General features: G+C 35.8%; 1 protein-coding gene across 2 annotated transcripts in view; it reads left to right on the top strand.

Moving 5' to 3' along the window:
* slc25a36 (solute carrier family 25 member 36) overlaps window positions 1-19,405 on the top strand; it is a 45,939-nt gene extending 26,534 nt beyond the window's left edge. For both annotated transcript variants that reach the window (XM_003226713.4, XM_008119642.3), the window contains exons 4-7: window positions 3,062-3,162; window positions 11,713-11,779; window positions 13,056-13,345; window positions 14,301-19,405. In XM_003226713.4, the coding sequence (XP_003226761.2) occupies window positions 3,062-3,162; window positions 11,713-11,779; window positions 13,056-13,345; window positions 14,301-14,494 (652 nt within the window). In that variant the 3' untranslated portion in view covers window positions 14,495-19,405. The remainder of the gene's footprint in view (window positions 1-3,061; window positions 3,163-11,712; window positions 11,780-13,055; window positions 13,346-14,300) is intronic.
* The last annotated feature ends 730 nt before the right edge of the window (window positions 19,406-20,135 follow it).

The raw sequence follows: 20,135 nt of genomic DNA, 5'->3' as shown, positions 1-20,135 counted from the left end.
ATTGTGATAAAATTGTTCATTTGGCATGCTCGTAAGTACTATTCATTAAAGTTATTTTAAAGGTCGTTAAGAAAAACAGAAAAGTACTAAATAGGAACAAACCTTGATAGCATAATAAAAAAACATAAAGAAAACTCTTTCCTGCCCCCTTGTGGAAAAAATATCGATATTAAAATACAGGCAGTCTCCAAGTTACCAGCTAGATAGGTTTTTGTTTGTAAGTTGAAACAGATGCATTTTAAGTGTAACTCCAACCAAAAAATATATATGTGTTTTAGTATAAGGAAGAGTTAACACCCCTATTGTGTTTGTTTTGCTGTCTCTGTGCCCTTCTCAGAAGATTTCACCTCACTTTTTGTCCCTGTGATAATTGAATTTTGAAAAAATGACTTGTGGAAACAAGGATTGGTGATACAGCTTCAGTGGAGACACCTTTTCCCCATGATAACTCTTACAGGAATTGATTTCCCTTCTGAAGGGTTGATTTCTCTCTCTTCCTGTTGCCTCACCCCAGTTTGTAACTCTGTGTTGTTTCTGATCTTTGTAACTCGGGGACTGCCTGTATACTGAAGCCAGTGTGGAGTAGTGGCTTCAACATTGGATTACAATTCTGAGGAGCAAAGTTCAAATTCCTGCTTGTCCATGAAACCCACTGGATGTCCTTGGGCAAGTCATACTCTTTCATCTCCAGAGAAAGACACAATGGCAACCCTTTTCTAAACAAATCTTACCAAGAAATCCCCATGATAAATTCATCTTACGATCACCATAGATTAAAAAAATGATTTGAAGTCATACAGAAAGAATACCTCAGTTAACTGTAGTTATGTACCTGGGCTTTATTCCTGTTACAGATATTATTTTTTTACCAGAGATAGAAATAACATGAAAAAATAGGAATGGTTTCCTACATCACTAAAAAAAAAGATTTCAACCTGTTTCACCTATTATTTAATACAAAACTAGCATCATACACACGTGAAATCAAACAACCAGGACCCACAAGCCTTGCAAACAAAATATTTCAAATCTTCTAGAGACCACTTGAAAGCTTCCTCCAAAATGCATCCTGGGTGATTTTTCTTTCTTTCAACAGCCTCCACATTTGTTATAATTTCCATTTTGGCAATGGAATTTAACAATCTGTTTTTTTCCAGCATGGGGATATGGGCTACTCTGCTTTCCTCTTTGTGTTCTGTTCTTCATACATATTCAGCAAGTGATTTTGGAGGCAGCTCTCTATCTTGCCTGTTACACACACAGTTACAACTGGTTCATGTAGAGCAGAATCTCATTCAGAGGCCAAGCTTTATTGTTTTGGAAACACACTGTTGCAACCCAGACGGAAGTCTGCCTTTTCCCAGTCGTCCCTCACTATCTTTCTAATGCCAGTGCTTCCAAAAACAAACTCTCAAACATTTTCAGCTAGATGAAAGACAAGAAAAGGGAAACTGAAGTGGGCTCCAATAAAAAGACTTTGAAATAGGGAGCTTCTTTATTTGGGGCTTTGTTAACTAAGGTATGCCTATACTTGATTATGGCAATTTGTATGTTTTTCAGAACATGAAATTATCAGGCAGTTTTGCATATGATAAGCAGAAAGACTAATGAATTAATAGCCAGTTGATGTCATATGTAAATGTGCATTATGCCAGTGTAATATGATCCCCACACCAATGGTTTCACCTACCCACATCCGATGGACTAGGTCATCTATAGGGATTTCCTTGATCCGCCAAGGCAAGTCCGTAGCCAAGGGGGTGGTTTAGGGGTTTTCAGGTTAAAAAAAATACCTGGTTTACTTGTGAATTTTAATTGGTCAACCAAACCCCCATAAGAAGCACAATGGGACAAGAAAGACTGACTGGACTTGCTCTCTTAAATGTTTATCAATGTAGCCTGATTTCTGTCAAAGTGTATTGACACAGTTTTCAAGTGCTTTCAACATCATTGTGGTGTTCGTTTGTAACCACTAAATTACCAATTAAGAGTCATTTTTGTTTTCTTTAGACTTGAAGCTTTGAAGCTAAAATATAAATTTGATTTAATTAAGTCTATATAAAATATAGAATGAGTAATACAATTTAAATGGTTTTGTGTTATGGACCTACTCTTCATGATTCGCTAAAAGAAAAGTTTCAACCCCTCCCAATTTTTTTTCTGGCTATGTTCCTGCACCAAGATGACTGTGGTAACCTCTGGCAGAAGTCATTTCAGTAGGGGTCACTATGAGCCGCAGTTTTCTGTTTCCACGATATGTTCAAGAATGCATACGGGGGCTGTACTATATATAGAAATTGCTTGTTCAGGTTTTTTTAAAAGAGTTGGAATCCATTTGAAATGTTTCTTTATACTGAGTTACCACAGCACACTACTGCTAAATGTAACCCTCATCTTCTGCTCTTGAATAGGAGAGAAAACCCCTGAAGACTATCTAGCAGCCACTAGCACTATTTTACCCCATTCAACTCAGAGGAGTAAAGTAATGGGTTAAAAACATCCAGTAATTTCAATTATTGAGGGGTTTAGCTTCCACTGTTTCCACCTCTGTCTTTGAAGAGTTTCCTTTTCCCTCTCATGGGAGATCAGAATCCCATAAATAAATGCATGCACACACACTGAACAAAAGCACACGGAGTGTGTAAAGGGAGATTTTAAATAAAAACGTATATTCTACATTAGTAATTTCACATTAGCCAAAAAGACTTGTATAAATAAATGCAACCTCTTTTAGGTGTTACCTAGGAGTAGTTACAAACTTACAAAGCCATCTAGTTTGTATTCAGGTTAAAAGAAACATAAGCCCTAACATGACTAGATCAAAATTCCCTTTCTACAAAAAAATAAAAAGTTTCCAAAAAGACCTCACAACCCTCTGAGGATGCCTGCCATAGATGTGGGTAAAACATCAGAAGAGAATGCTTCTGGAACATGGGCCATACAGCTTGGAAAACTCACAGCACCCAGTGATTCCGGCCCTGAAAGCCTTCGGCAACACAATAAAAAATGTTCTGTATTTGTTAATTCATAGATAATCCTATTTAAATTGTTTTGATTTTAGAGCAATGTATTTTGCTGCTTATTCCAACTGCAAAGAAGCACTGAATAATATCCTCGAGCCAGACTCGACCCAAGTGCACATGACCTCAGCTGGAGTGGCAGGTAAGGATCTGTAACTTTTCTGTAGCTTGACTTACCTGAAAACCCTCTTAGCAGTTGAGTGGCTATTGTGAATTTAAAAGTAACAGAAATGGGGAAATGGCTAGTTTAGAGTTCAATAACAAGATGGCTGTGCCAACAGTCCTCAGTATGACAGTCTGTGATTTGAAAATGAATATTACTAAGTAGATACTCATGGGGGTCTATGTGAGATAGCAAAATATATCAGAATTCTTCATTTCATCTATATCTAAGCAAATATGATTTGCAAAAAAGGCTCTAGAAATAAAGAAGCATACCCTGGTACCCCTTTGTTGCACTCAACTTTGTATGTGAAGCCACTTGCTTTGGCTTCTTTGAAATAGGTTTGGCAGTCATTTTCTGCCTATACATTTCATGCTGAAAAAGTATTCAACATTTGCTATAAAATTAAATCATCTTAATTTGATAGCTTTGATTGTTAATTTTTAGCTTGTTGCAGGGAGTGGGGGGAGAACAAGCCCTTAGAAAAGAATGAGGTTAAATGTAGTCAAGTTCTTTTCTGTGCATGTTTATTAAGAAGTCCTGCTGAATTTGTTGAGTTTCCTTCAAAGTAATTGTGCATGGAATTAATAGCCTGCCACGTTAATCCTATACCTATTTATATGGTAGCAAGCCCTGTTAAACTCAGTTATCTTTCTGAATACATATGTATAATATATTGTGCTGTTATTTTTAATAGATAAATATCTAAGATGGTTGTATAACCATAGTTCCTTTCTGTATATTTCAAATAACAAAATCCTAATATACTTTGAAGGATTTCTCTTCATCAATCAAAAAGAATGTGATTAAGAAGGTACAGAGTGTTGCTTAATACTTTCTGTGTTTTTGGCTATTTTAGTTTCCACTGCAGATCTTGTATATACCCACATTTAGATATTCAAAGATTAACCGAATCATTATTAAAACAGTTTTGATAAAAACTGTGAATTGATTCAACCATTCTTATCCACAAAAAGTCTGCTTTATTTTTAAAAAATTAAGAATATTAGATCTGACAAATAAACAGGGAAGAAGCAAGCTGATAGATGTTTGTCATTCTTTGATCTGTGCTTCTGATATGGGAGGATAGATGTAAAGCAGGGGTCCCCAAACTAAGGCCCGGGGGCCGGATGTGGCCCTCCAAGGTCATTTACCTGGCCCCTGCCCTCAGTTTTATAATATAATATTTTTATATCAGTTTTAATAATATAATATATTGTATATACATATAATATTGATAATAATCTTACGTTATACAATATAATAGTAATACCATATAATAATATTAATTATATGTTATATATTACATATTATATAATAGTATAGTGGTATAGTTCAATATAGTAATATATAATGCTAATATTGTGTTATGCTAATAATATAATATATTGTATGTACATACAGCTGCTCTGAGTCCCCTTCAGGGTGAGAAGGGTGGGATATAAATGTAGTAAATAAATGCAGTAAATAAATAATTAATTTTAGACTTAGGCTCGGCTAAAGTCTGACATGACTTGAAGGCACACAACAACAACAATCCTAATTAACTTGACTATCTCATTGGCCAGGAGCAGGCCCACACTCTCCATTGAAATCCTAATAGGTTTATGTTGGTTACAATTGTTTTCATTTTTAAATATTGTATTGTTCTTTCGTTGTTGTTGTTGTTGTTGCACTACAAATAAGACATGTGCAATATGCATAGGAATTTGTTTTGTTTTTTTTCTCCAAATGATAATTTGGCCCCTCAACAGTCTGAAAGATTGTGGACCGGCCCTCTGCTTAAAAAGTTTGGGGACCCCTGATGTAAAGTATCAGTAGCTTTAACATTCCACTGAAGAAGTTCATGGGGTATGGAAATGGGAGGAGGAGGAAAACTGCAAGGGGAAATCATTTGAATGCATCTCAGTCAATCAGATGCTTCAGAGACTTTGTTGATGTAAAGGCTCTTCTGTTACCTGTGTTTTTTTTCCTCAGAAGTTTAAAGGACTATTATTTCTCTTGACAAAGAGCGGAACAGAAGATATGCACATGGATTAGTAATCTTTTTTAAAAGAAGGTTATTTTCATAATTTATGCAATGTATATTGCACAGAAATGGCTGTTCAGAATTAAAAACTGTGTACCCTTTTTATGATAGTCTGTATGTAGATGTGCAACTGTTTCCAGTCAAAGAAAAATGTAAGGAACAACTTTATTAGCAAGCTCCATATCTACATGCAGACTCAGTTTACTCATCAAGTTATCTTATCCAGTGGTTTGACCTCTTACTGTGTTTTTAAAACTTAAATTTTTAGATAATGTAGCAGATTTTCCTGGTTCAGTTATTTATTGCATTTATTTATATAGTTGCCACTTTGTGATATGCATGTTTTATTCTCATTTTATAATGGAAAGCTACCCTTTTTGCACTTCTGTTGCTCTGTTCTTATTACTTGAAATTATCATGCTCAGGTGCTTCTGCAATACTGATAGGCATTAATGTTCAGCTTTGCAGTTATGCACCTAAACTACATGATTGGTGAAAAAGGCTATTCCATGCCAATTGGCTGTGAAGGTAGCTATGTTTTTTCATGAACTAGAATAGCTTTAGGATACTAAAAATCCCACAGATTAAAATTTAAAATATCTGCTTCAGTATGCACAAAATACTGCCTCATACCGTTGGCTTAGTCAGCCATGCAACTAATCTAATGGGCTGTTAACAAAGTAGCTTTTGAAAAAAATGCTAACCTTGTCATTTTTGTAATTGCTTCTTAAAATTTACATATGCTAAATTAACCAGTTTGCCAACAAGATCTGTTTGGGCTTAAAAATCAGTTACTTTAACAGCTAAGAATATGATAAACTCTTTATAATTGGGGAATTTGGTTATTAAAAGATATTTAGTTGTTTCACATTTTAACAGACAATTTAGGCTGGAATCCTGTTTACCATTCCCCAAGCAGCCTATTTCCTTGCAGTGTAGCTTCTAGGTAGGCCCTTAAAGCTTTCCAAGTACCTGTTTTGTTTTGGAAAATCACCGGTCACACGTTTTTTGCATTCTTCCTGCTGCTCCTGCATGGTCCTTAAGGTACATGGTATAACAAATACTGAACAATTATACCAGTACGGTGCACCAACAAGATCCCAGTGTTCATGCCAGATGTATTCAGTACCTCTAGTAATTGTTAAAACAAGACTCCTGCTCTCTGTTTGTATCATTTAAAAAGAACTTACATTTGAACTAGTGAGTCATATAGTTCTTTGCTTATATGAAACATAACCTTACAGAGCCTGACATGTCTATTATGCCTGCAATTTTGATACCTCATATGTTTTATTTTTTTCTGTCCTTTATGGGACAGCTACTTTGCCAGAATTGGTTGTTACCAATGACCCTTATATTTTGGGTTCCATTTTCAATTTTGTTTTTATGGATTAACAAAGCTACCTTGATTTCTATGTGAAATATTCTGGACAAGGTTATACTTAAACTTTGTACATAGTCTTAATGTAACCTCTCATATTTGTGATATCAATGGGAGTCATATGACTACTGGATATAGTTGTCTGCACAACTGGATATCCAGTCACCAAGGCAATTATGTGCTCAGAAGATCTTTATATCCTGTCTTCTTTGTATGGGACCCAGGTAGTAATATTTCATTACCAATTTTGTGACCTACTGTTTTAGTTAGATGTAAATAACAAAAACAACAGCAACCAAATCAAAACGCTAATTGTAAGGGAAAGTTTTGTGTCCAATTATCTCATTCATAATCTGAGGGCTGCCTGTACTGGAATGACAAGGAAAGCCATCTGAAGTTAATGTTTTTAGTTGAAAGCCGTACACACATTCCACTGGCCTAACAGAGCTATTCCGTATGGTGAATTGTGCCTTAGATTTGCCTTCTTTTTTGAGGCAGATGTTGTTCTGCAGCAATGCTGTGTACATTAATAAATCATACCTACAAAAATATTGTTTCCTATGTTGCATTAATGGTGAATGATGTGCACATTTGGAAACTCTTGTGTTCTGACAGAGCATTTCTCTTATATTATACTGTAAAATGAAGAATAGAAAGATCATTTGATGTCAGCGCGTTGTAGTTATTGCAACCTTGCAGCCTTTGCAGATAGTAGTTGGGCTCACATATTTGGTGCAATACCAGCATATTTCTTAACAAGGTCTGTCAGGTTACACTGTTTTGAACAAAAAAGATAATTGTCTTGTTGAACTTCGTTTTTTGTTCTTATTCTGTCAGTTTTCCTCTTACATGTTCCTAAAATTACACAAAATTAGCTTGATCTATTGCAAAACTAGGTGCAAAAATAGATATTCAGTTCCATTTTAAATTACACTTGTCTCCGTGTGGTATCAAATCATTTTTTTCTGCTCGATGTGACAAGGTTAGCATTTTTTATTTTTAAAAAACCCAAAGCTTTACTTTTGGATTTAACAAATATAGGTAAGTATTTTTCATGGTTAAACTGCTGCAGATGGCAGAAATTTCAGTACTCAGAACATTTTGCAAAACCTTTTTAAAAATACCTGTGGCCTTGTACTACATTTTTTATTGTTCTACACTTTTAAAAGTTAGATCTCACCATTTAATAATTTACAAATCCTTCCATTGGGATTCAGTTTTGTCACATGTTTCTGATGAGGTCACTGCTTGTTGTTATGATACAGAAAAGCCTGTGTCTATTTTAGGCATTTACTGTACATTTCTCCCGTGAAAAGAGTGAGATCGTGTCATCTCATGCTCCCCATCCGCAGGTCACTTCCTGCAGAAATATGGACTAACTTAAACCTCGTGAGTACTGAACTGGGCATCTCTTGCAGCCTCTAGCGTAAGAACCACACTTTGGGTTTGTAACCACTCAAACAAAAAACGTAAGGGGAATCTTTATATCTGAATTCAAGTTGTATTCGCTGTTTTAAAACATCGTTCAGCTATTTCTTCCAGTGGAATTTGGGAAGAGGTGGAAACATTTTATTTATCACTGTTGTGTACTTTAGCCACCTTGGTGAAGTTTAATCTGATGTCAACAGTATGCAGAATTTCTTTTCTTTAAAAAAAAATCAAAGATTGTTTTAGAACTGTAAATAACAGCATTGCTGTTAACATCTTTTGTTGCTCCCCCTTTACATGACATTATATGTATTCACATTAATTTAACAAGTATATTATGACTTGCAAATAAAGTCAGTATAAATTCATTCCTAGGAACTTAATAGTTTTATATGGAAATATCTTCTTTTGCCTCAAAAAAACCCCTTTTGTAAATAACTAAGAGTTTAAAATTAAATGAACTGTTATTGGGAATAAATAGATAGAGAATATAGGTGGACTGGTACAACATCTACTGAAACAGAACTTCTATTTAGTAGAACACATAGTCTTCACTGAATTTATCCTATGTTAACTTCTGCCAAGTCCGCTCAGTGCGGCTGGAATACTGTAATTAATGTTAAATGATTACATCACACCAATAAATCAAGACAGACAAAAATTATAGGACTCATTGGGTCTATTCAGATATTAAAGTAAGTATTTTAGAAATATGCCTTTTTGTAACAAGCAAACTTTGTTTTTGCTCCTCTAGCCATCAAGAGTAGTTAAATAAGTCAGATGTTGTCTGTAATTTGTTTAGCATGAAATCTTGTTTGTTTTTTCTGAGTAAGCCAGATGAACCAGAGTTTCTGGTCCAGATGTCATGCAAAGCAAACTATAGTATGAGTTCCTAGCTTATTTTCTTGCTCCCACTGACTTGAGGAGCAAAGTGTAATACATCGAGCAAGCTGCATTAGAACTTTTGCTCATTCATATCAACACTAAGTATTTTTGAGTTTGGAACAGGAGTTGTACAACAACCTGTTCTTCAATTCTGAGGCTCCTTTCCAAGCTTATATAGATTTTACAGATAGTGAGCTAAACATTTATGACATATTTGTCCCCTTGTTACCTGAAGTAGATTATCTTTATACCCAGTCTCCTCTAAGCTTCAATTTTGTTCTAGTTTGAAAACTGAAAATATGATAAGGCTGAAAAAGCTATACATACTTTTGGAGGATGTCCCATTGATTTCAGTGCAGCTTACTTCTAAATACAATATGCATAGGATCTCATAACAGATTAGCTTTTGATAAAACTGCTTTCTGGTGATTATTCTAGGTAATCCCAAAATGTAGCTCCTTTGTTTCTTGCATTTTGCATTCTTGCATTAGCTATTTCTAGAGAATCTACAGAAACAATATGTGTCCAGATCTTCCAGTTATGGACCCATTCCCCCTTTCCTTCCAAGTGCTAAATAAATCTAACTGCTCTTTGTGCACACATGTGACCATATTATAGATAAAAACCTTGTGTTGCCTAAGAAGGCAAGGTTTTTTAAATTTTTGTCAGAAAGTTTGGGAGAGGAAGCACAAAAATAAGCCCTATCTCAATCTAGTAAGATATGCTTTATGATTAAATCAGAGCTAGGGAGTGTTGCATGTCCAGATGCTTGAAACCTGCAACTCCCACAAGCCCTAGGTAACATAGTTAAGGCTGAGATGCTCATCCTTGGTTTAAATCAGGCTTGCACGATAATATGTCCCGTGGGCAGGATGTGGCCCATAAAGGATTTCTTTGCAACCCGCACAGAGCAGGTAGGGGAAGGGCTGACCAGCAGGAGAATGTCCACCCCCTTCACCAGCCTCACACCATTTCCAACAGTAAGGCTGGCAATGGGTAGAAAGGGCAGGGCTTCCTCTTGTCTTTGGGTATTTTTGTTTTTTGGTTTTTTTGCTGCCTGCCTCATGTAGACAGGTAGAAAAAAGGCCAGTCAGTGAGGGGAAGCTAAGCCTCTTCACCAGCCTCGCACTGGGAAAGTGAGGTGTTAAAAACCTATCTGCAGCCCAAAGAGATTTTTCCTAATTTAATTTCGGTCCCTTACTATTGTGTCGGGCTGGTTTCAATAAAGGTTATATTCAAGAAAAATGCACTACTTTTTAAAAAATAGATTCTTAACACAAATAATGTACTTCTTACAATTCCGTATAGTACTGTCACCCTGAATTGTCAAATGCTAAAGTGGGTTTTATGAGATCTAAATGAAAATAAAGAGAGCACCAAAGTTTTAGGCTTATTTCTTTTTAAATTGAAAAGGACGCTTTACATGGGAAAGGTGCGAAATTTTAACAGAGGTTTATGACACAGAGAGTGAAAGTCATATTACTGATTAACTTGGACCACTTTGGTCAGCAGTTTAAATATTATAAACAGAGTTTAAACTTTAAAACAGTTGAATTCCTTTGGTATTTCTGTTTCTGAACCTTTAGACTGTAATTCTGTGCATGCTTACTTGGGAGTAAGCTGCACTGAACTCACTGGAGCTGAATTTGTTGTCTCAGCTGTTAAATTCCAGTTTTTCCAAGTTAACAGAGATGGTCCCAAAAGCCACAATAGTCTTTGTGTAGTTTTCAAGCAAGTTATGTAGCTGAAATATGTATGAGAGATGCATTCAGCAAGATGCTCCTGAACACTCACCCTAAAATCCCCGTTTCCCTTTTCTGCAGGAAGAGAACAGAATTTGCATAGTGAGAATGTTTTCTACATATGCTGATAAAATAAAAGCTACAGCAATAAATTGGATACCCTGGGCCTAGCACAATTTGTAGTTGTCCACTACAGATGTATTATCTAATAAATATTTTGTTGTTTAGTCTTAGACTAATAACTTAGATTGGCTGTTGAAAGCAGCCATCCCAAACTGCTTTTTTAGTGAGAGGAGTTTTTTTTATCTATCCACAAGATAGATAATGGAGCAGTGTTGTCTCTTAACCCTATAAAAACTTTGAATAGTTAACTGTCTTGCTTCTAAGGAATTCATAATATGTATGCAAATAGTATTGCTTTAACTTTTCAGTGTTTGTACAAGTAAAATATTACTGGGTCCCGCCAACAATCTATGCTTTTGAATGCTAAGTAGAACTCACTGGCATAGTCCATAGAATATCTCATTTAATTAATACTGTGTAACTCAGTATTAAAATGTATATGTACAGATGTGCGTCTGAGCCATACAACATTAAGTACATACTCAGTAAATGTGATATACTTTGCATTATATTTTTGATATATAAATTAAATTTACCGAGAATATATTATGCTCTGTTTATGCTCTTTTTGATCTGCTTTAGTTTCATTTGTGATTTATTTTTATTTGGAGTGCATTTAAATTCAGTTAGCTTAATCTGTCATTCTGCTAACAATATATCAAAAAGGGATTTGTGTGAGCATACTGGCACAAATTGCGTTTATATTTATAATTAAAACTAACAGTAAGATACTTATTTTTCAAGTAATTGTGCAAAAGATTATTGGCTTTGTGGACTTGCAAAAGTAATAAAATGTCGTTACAGACATTCTGGTTAACAACTAGTGTAGTGCATGTCAGTTCACGTCAACTTGTACTTCTTGTTGTGCATATTTTAGCTTATAACAAACCATTTTATTGATGTTAGCAAACCTAATTTGTTGTTTTAAAACATTTATTTAGGTTTTACTGCAATTACAGCAACCAATCCAATTTGGTTAATAAAAACACGATTACAACTCGATGCAAGGTAAAAAAAATCTATTAATTTGCATTTCTGGTTTATTTGCTGTTTGTTTATGTATTGTTCAGTTTTTAATTTTTATTGGAAGGTCTAGGAAGACCCCCCCCCTTTTTTTTTTTTTTTTTGGAGTGATTTAGTCAACAGGACATTTCATATTGTTAGCAAACATGGACGGGAATATCACTCATAACTTCTGCTGAGCATGCTCATTTTCATGAGCACATGAATGTCAGGCATGAAAACACTGGGCGTGGACAAGATAGCCTTTCCCCTTCATCATACCTAAACAATGTAACAACTGCTGTAAGAAAGTTTCTTGTAATTGTCATTCCCAATAATAATAATAACAACAACAACAACAATAATAACAATAACTTTATTCTTATAGCCCGCCTCCATCTCCCCGAAGGGACTTGAGGTAGCTCACATGAGGACCAAGCCCGGATGACAAGTATATAAGATATAAAAAGTAAAATGCATAACAATATAATTAAAAGCAATTAAACCACAGAATAAAAGCATCAAAATATATCAATAAGCATCAAAGAACCAAAAAGTGGGACAAATACAATTGCAAGGAAAAGGGCAGGGCTTGTCTAAAATGCAAGACAATAGGATCAGGAATGGGAATAAAGTGCTGGAAGCCAGAACAGTAAACAGATTTGTCAATCTCATAATATTTTAGACTAAGGCAGTGGTTCTCAACCTGGGGTCCCAGATGTTTTTGACCTATAACTCCTAGAAATCCCAGTCAGTTTACCAGCTGTCAGGATTTCTGGGAGTTGAAGGCCAAAAACATCTGGGGACCCCAGGCTGAGAACCACCGGATTAAAGCAAGCATCATGCACCAAGAGAGCAAAGAGGCACTGCATCTATAGGATTTTCTTTCATTTGTTTCCTTATAGCAGTGATTCCCAACCTTTGAGCCTCCAGGTGTTTTGGACTTCAACTTCCACACGTCCTAACAACTGGTAAGCTTGCTAGGATTTCTGGGAGTTGAAGTCCAAAACACCTGGAGGCCCAAAGTTTGGGAACCACTGCCTTATAGGGAAGGGTTATTTTCTTGTAACTGTATTAAATTTAAATGTCATGCAGTCAGATTTCTGCCAAAATTTCCATATGCTCACATGGAAATTCATAACCTTCCTTACCAGTAAGTAAGTGAGGTAGATTTCTGAAATTTATTCTTTGGAAACTTCATCTTACGAGCACATGATGTCTGCACCTGGAAAATTTTTAACAACCTGTTTAAGATATTGGATATTTTTTAATCCTCTTTCAGAAATCGTGGGGAAAAGCGGATGAGTGCTTTTGAATGTGTTCGCAAAGTCTATCATGCAGACGGAATTAAAGGTTTTTACCGAGGAATGTCTGCATCTTATGCAGGCATATCAGAGACTGTTATTCACTTCGTTATATATGAGAGTATTAAGCGAAGACTACTGGAATATAAATCTGCTTCTGCTATGGATGAGGAAGATGAATCTGTCAAGGAAGCATCTGACTTTGTTGGCATGATGATGGCTGCAGCCACTTCCAAAACATGTGCCACATCAATAGCCTATCCACACGGTAAGGATGCATTGCTTCTGGATTCATTATGTCTTTTTATAAAAATAGAAGTCTTTTCCCATTTATTGCAAAAAAAAATACTGTATAGTTCTGTGTTAATATATCTTGGCTTAAGTAATGAACATGATTTGTTTAAAATGTCTAGATTCTGGTATTTATGGTATTTGGAGGTAAGATAAAAATGATCTAAATAGGCATGTAATACGACCCTTCAAGTAAACTTCTATTCTTCAAACAAAAGAGAAAAGTTAAAACAACATATAGAGATGGCCTCCCCAGAAAAATGGAGTCCACAAACTTGTGCTTTTTGATTGGTGATGACAGTGATGACGTGATATTGATGACAAAATCATTTTGTTTTGTATTGATGGTTCCAGAATTTCTGTGTCCTTTTTAATCAAATCTGTTGAGAAAGCATGTGTTAAATTGGTTCCATATTTAGTCCAGCTTAGAGAAAATATATTGAAATTGATAGATCTCTTTTCCTACTGTATTTGTAAACAACCCAGCTTGTGTATTCCAGTAGGCAAAAAATGAATAGAGAGGTGCCAAGCTTGTTTATAAGTATCTGGTGGGACAGGTTTGTGCAAAATGTGGACTGCATTTTGCAAGCAGTCCTCTGGGGCCAGGGAGGGGAGGCTTCCAAAGGTGATACATGTATGTATTTGCAGACCTATTTTTCCTCTAGAATGTTGCCAATTGCACTATAAGGTATGGGGAGGGTATTTCCACCATATTTTGAGCTCCCCTCTGCTACCACTTACAAAGTCTGAAATAATATGTAAAGCAACTTCTATATTTCTATCAAGAAATTGTTACTTTAAAAGCAGTGGTAGCTCATAGCTCTCTATACTTTCCTCTTATTTAATTCCTATAAGTGATGTTATTCTTCGTATATTCGAAATGTATATTTGTATATTTGAAAAATCAATGTTTTATCTTTCTGTTTATACAGAGGTTGTACGAACAAGGCTACGAGAAGAAGGAACAAAGTACAGATCTTTTTTCCAAACACTCTCTTTGCTGGTGCGAGAAGAAGGCTATGGCTCTCTCTATCGTGGCCTAACAACACACTTGTTTAGACAGATACCAAACACAGCTATAATGATGGCTACATATGAAGTGGTAGTCTACTTACTCAATGGATAGCAGTGCTACCACATGTCCTTCGGAAATTGGGAGACCAAAAGCTTGCAGTGGACCATGAACTCTCAGTATGGTAGGCAACAGAAAAATCTATCAAGGATCTGCGGACAAAATAGAAGACTGACAGGCAATCATGCTCACTCATGCTGCCTTATCATATGGCATATTTTGCAATGTGATAGCCTGAAGCTGCTCCTGGGGGATTGCCTTTAAACGCCTCATATTTCAATTGCAAACTTCTCCTATTGTGTCAGCTGTTCTAATGCTATGCAGTAAGCACCAGGGACTTGGTGAGACAAGAGGAACATAATGTGTGTCCATATTGCGAAGCATTTGTTTTCATTTCTATGCCAGTTCATTGCTGCATTCAGATTCATTTTCTATTACTGCACAGTAACCAGTTGGAAGGAAAAGTGGGCCTGTCTCGTTTCAGCAGATTCATAATTGGTCATGTCTGGGACTCCGTTTTGTAATGTGTAATAAAGTGAGAGGTAACTATACCCATAAGCTCCCCATTTTACTACCTCAGGGGGTCTTACAGGGAAGCTTAATTTTCTCAGTACAGAAATGTGGCCTTTGTTTGTGGAACTGAAGGAGACTGCAGGTGGTAAAATATTCGGTGGAGTTCTGACTACTTTGATACCTGACATTCATAATGCCACTAGGCATGTTAATTACGCTAAGTATTTTCCGCCATGAAATGGAGAAGAGCCTTTGGAAGGATCCACCTGAGGCAGAGTTCTCTTTTCTTGGACTAAATACATTCTGTGACCAAAACGCCCACTGGGACTCTTGATTAAGACAGTTCCACCCAGAAAGAACTGAATGTTGGGTCTAGGTGCTAGAAGAGCTCTTGTGTATTGCTTTACAATCTCTGAAAAGCAACAACTACAGGGCAGTGTTCTGTCATTCAAAAATTTTGTTTGCTTTTATTTATGGACTAATCCCAAACCAACCAGAAACATTATCAGAGTATCAGAACTTAGATTTGATGATCATTAAAGTGCATCAATATTATGCCAAAAACACTAATATTGAAGTTTGGTATTAACAAAAAATTATTAAATTCTTTGGTTTAAACATTCCCTTCTGACATATTCCTTACTTCATCTTGAAATGCTTTGCAGAAGATCTTATAAAGTGAAAGCTTCTGCATTTTTTAGAATGCCCAGCCTTCAAAATCTATGTTAACAGCTCCTATGCAGCATTATTTGTTACATTTTAAGAATGGTTCTTTGCTTTGCTCTAGCTACATATTGCAAATAACCCTTTTTAATGTTCTAACAATAAATATATGCATTTTACTTTTGCCAACTATTCTGTGGTTATAGTACAGCTGCTTTAAAGAGACTTCCATTCTCAGCGGGCTTTCTAACCAAGTATTACTTCACTGGCATAACTGGTAATGACTCTTAAGGAGAGAAGATTGTGAATTCATTAGTGTGTACTTAGCACAATTAATTTACCTTTAAATTGTAACTTGCACTTTTATGCCTTTATTGGCTTGTGACCTTCATGCCTTTATAAATTTCCTGCCCTTTTTTAATGTTTTGAAGCCATGTCCCGAATTAAGCAATTGTATACATGTCTACTCAGAAATGAGCCCCTTTGAGTTCTCTGGGACTTATTTCTAGGTTAGTGTTTATAGAATTGCAGCCCAAGACCCATGTATGTTATATCCTAAATATTGCACTCTTTTACCAATAGCATTTAAAATGGCATCTGACCTTCCGGATTTGTTTGTGTGTCTCTGAAAGTAAGGTTAAAATAAGGTCTGAACAGAAATGTAAAAATTGATCTTTCTCTGTGAGATCTACAGAAACGGAGTTACTGTGTGCTCGATTTGAAAATGAGGCTACAACATTTGTATAGACAGCTTGCCGGGGGGAGAGGGGGAATCATCCAACTGATCCTGTGCATTCTCTGTTTTGTGGCAAAATATTTCACTTGCAACTTTTACCTATGAGGATAAATGTTTAGTTAGGGTACTTTCTGGTACCGTTTTTGACCCTCGGTGCAATTTTTCTGCACCCTTTTAACACGGAGCTTACAAAATGGCTTGCTCTCAATGTTGTAAGCAACCTCATTATAAAAACATATCATAAGGATGTGATTCCTCTATTTTAAACAACTTTGATTCTAAATTTTGTTAACAGTAACAAGAGGCAAATTCTCTACTGTAACCATATTATGAAGCCTTGGTACAAGACCAGTATTTTTTTTCTTCCATCAGGTGAAATCAGTATTGTAAGTTTCAGTAGAAACTATCCAGAGGGTTTCAATGACCGAAGCTCGTTCTGGACAAGTTTAATTTACAGTTTATTAAAATTGCAGTGACTCCCCAAGTCTATAATATGTTTGTGCTTTTGGGAAACAAGCTTTATGGTTCAGCTTCTCTTTGGAGACTTTTATATTAGTGAGCTTCCATACTATATCAGTTGCACAAATAAATAGATTTGAACATCTATGTCAACCACACTGCTAATAAATGAAGCTTCCTTGACTTAACTGAGCCATTATTCTGTCAGTGAGAATTTCTAATCACTTAAGTACACAAGTTCATTTTTGCTTGATGAAAAAATAAATGCCTTCAGTTTCACAGAATTGTTCACAGTTATTCAGTTTCTTCTGCATCATAATGCACCCTCTTCATCTGTGTAACATTATCAGGATGCTGGAGGAGTTTTTCCATTGGAAAAGGGAGCAGGGAAGTCTATTTCTGCCATCCCATGCACTTTCATTTGGATCCAAGCCTTAGAAAGCCAGTCCCTTGATACTGCCATTAGATCTATATTAATAGTATAATTATTACAAATAATTGGGACATCTGTGAGTAAGGGAACAATTTATCTTGAGACCTCTCTGCTTCCATCATTGCATTTCACTGAATGGTTAAATTAGAACCCACAGAAAACTTACTGTTCTGATGTTAGGGTGTTTAAATGTGTAGTTTTAGATTTATCTGCCTTGGGGAACAATTCTCTAACATTAATTGGGAGCTACTTGGGAGCCCATAGCAAGTGGTATAATCGCTATTCCACTGTAAAAAATGGAGGTGCACTACTCTTCTGAAGCTCCTTCAGAAGAGATGTTCTTCCCATGGAGTGGTGGGGAAAATGGAATATAAGGCTGGGTATAAAGATCCTAAATGTTTTTTGCAACATGTTCTCAGCTCTGGGGCTGGTAAAAATAGTTTAATTTCATTACTGCAATGGGAAGGATGCTACCTCCACACTAAATTTTACCTGTGGTGATAGCTTGGTAATATTATAGCATGGAATCTTTCAATTGTGAAGATGGAGAGATTAAAGATTTCCTCATCATTTATATTGTGGCTTTGAGTCTTCATGTCTATAGCTTCTTGTTTCTCACAACAAAAACATTTTTCTATAGCAATTACTTCACCAAATAGTTTTTTAAATCCTTTGGATACCTCTGAATTGTTTTCCAAAGAGACTTTTGGTTTTGGGGATGGATTTTTTTTTAGTATATCAGATCACAGTTATTCTTGAAATATTGTCACTGATAGAGGAGATAGAGAAGATATGAAATTAATACATTTTGCATTAATACAAATATAATTTGATTTGGCTGTATCCTATATAATACATGGATTTTGTCATATTAGTATGTAAAGTAATAAATTCCTTGTAAAATATGTGTTTGAGAACCACCACTAGGACTAGCCTTTTTTGTAGTAATGGAAACCTTGCTGCCTTCCCATTTTAAGAAATAACTTTTAAATAGCACTATATACATAAAATAAGGTTGACCACAAGGTGGCACTAAAGTACATGCCAATGTAGGAAAAATACATATTTGAAGTGATAGGTGGTGGTGTGCCAAATTGTTTGCTTCAATCTTTTGCTGTTAAGAATACTTGATTTAATGCCATACGCATCTAGGAAAAAGCCATAGTAGATTCTTCAACAAATAGTTCTGAGACTCCCCCCCCCCCCATTTTAGTTCCTGTATTTAATATTCAGTCTGAAAAAGAGCATTAAATTATGGAGAAAACATTCATATTGCTCTACTTCAAAGACAACTGTAAAGTTAGCTGAAATTTTCAATTACTACTGTGTTTTTGAAAATCGTGTGATATGACTGAGAGTTTTAGTTTTAAATGATGTACAAGTAACACATCACCAGGACAAAATATTATTTGGAGAAAGTTTATTATAAAAAGGATTTTGTTACATACAAGACTCTAGGATAGTAGCCTGCCATTGGCAGCAAATTCAGACTTAGCCAATGGAATTTTTCTCCTCTTTCCCTTCCAACAAAAGCAGAGACAGCTCAATCAAGTTGCTTTTAAGATTCCCTATAGTGTGAAATGTGGTTTCCCATGTAATACAGGAAGCTGCTACCTGGGAGGCACAAAACAAACCCGTTAGGGCTTATATTAGTAATATCTATTGGGATCACACCCTAATAATAGATTTTATAATATACTATCCATTCTTTGTCTTGAATCTAAAATGTTCTCACTTGTTTCCATTGTTTGTGTGTTCCTCCTGCTGGTTGAACTGTATGATTCAGACCTACAAATTGGAGAATGTTTCCTGTTATCAAGTCTCTTTTTAAATTCTGCAAATAAGCAGAGCACTGATGTGTGCCTACTTCAAAGGAAATACTTATCTATTTCTACAAGGACCCTGAAGTTTAACCCAATTAGTTTTATTTCAGAAAGTCTGTAGGCCCTGTATATGTGAACATAGCTCGCCCCTAGGAGTCATTACCGTTATTCACCAAGTCCCGTTTTCTGCTGCTCCTGTGAGGTTTGCTGTAGTTCTTGCATACCATGTAGCTGGTTGTCAGTGATGTGCTTTAAATACTTTTTGTATTTATGTTATATTGATGAATTTTTGTTTGGATTGCTTAAAACTCAAAATAAAATGTGTTTATTCAAACTTGTTAGGCTTGCACAGGCTTCATTCTTTGGAATCTAAAGAGCTTCTTAATGTTTAAACCAGACACAATATAAGTGTTATAGCATATCAGAAAGCAGAATCTATTCAGAATTATGTTGGCTGGTGGAATAAAATACTAACAACCACAACAGAAAGCTTTATGCGATATATTTGGTCTGAACACTAGCTAAGAAATATCCTTTCCATAAAATGCTTTGTGTTCCTGCATACTTCAACCTCTTGGGTTCTGAGCTCTGACAAGTATCAATATTTATTTATTTACAGCATTTTTACCCTGCCTTTCTCCCGCAAGGGGACTCAAGGCGGCTTACAATAAATAGGCAAAAATTCAGTGCCAGAAAACAATACACTAAAACAACAGTTAATATAAAAACCTATAACATTACAGAGTAAAAACACATTATACAAAATTTAAAACATATCCGAGTAAAATCCATTCATCCAAAAGCCTCATACATAAGTCTTAGTCCAGACCATGTGAAATCGATGTTCTCATTCATTAAATGCTTGCATACACAACCATGTCTTTAAAGCTTTTCTGAAAAGTTGGAATCTGCCGAATGTTGCTGGGGAGGACATTCTACAGCCAAGGAGCCACCACCGAGAAGGCCATGTCCCTCGTTCCCACCAGCCGTGTCTGCAAGGCTGGCGGGACCGAGAGCAGGGCCTCCCCAGATGATCTAAGGGTTCTAGAAGGCTCATAGGAGGAGATA

Source organism: Anolis carolinensis, chromosome 3, assembly GCF_035594765.1.
Source record: "Anolis carolinensis isolate JA03-04 chromosome 3, rAnoCar3.1.pri, whole genome shotgun sequence".
Lineage (NCBI taxonomy): Eukaryota > Metazoa > Chordata > Lepidosauria > Squamata > Dactyloidae > Anolis > Anolis carolinensis.
The sequence above is the reverse complement of the archived record's forward strand: the minus strand, read 5'-3'. Positions and strand labels throughout refer to the sequence as shown.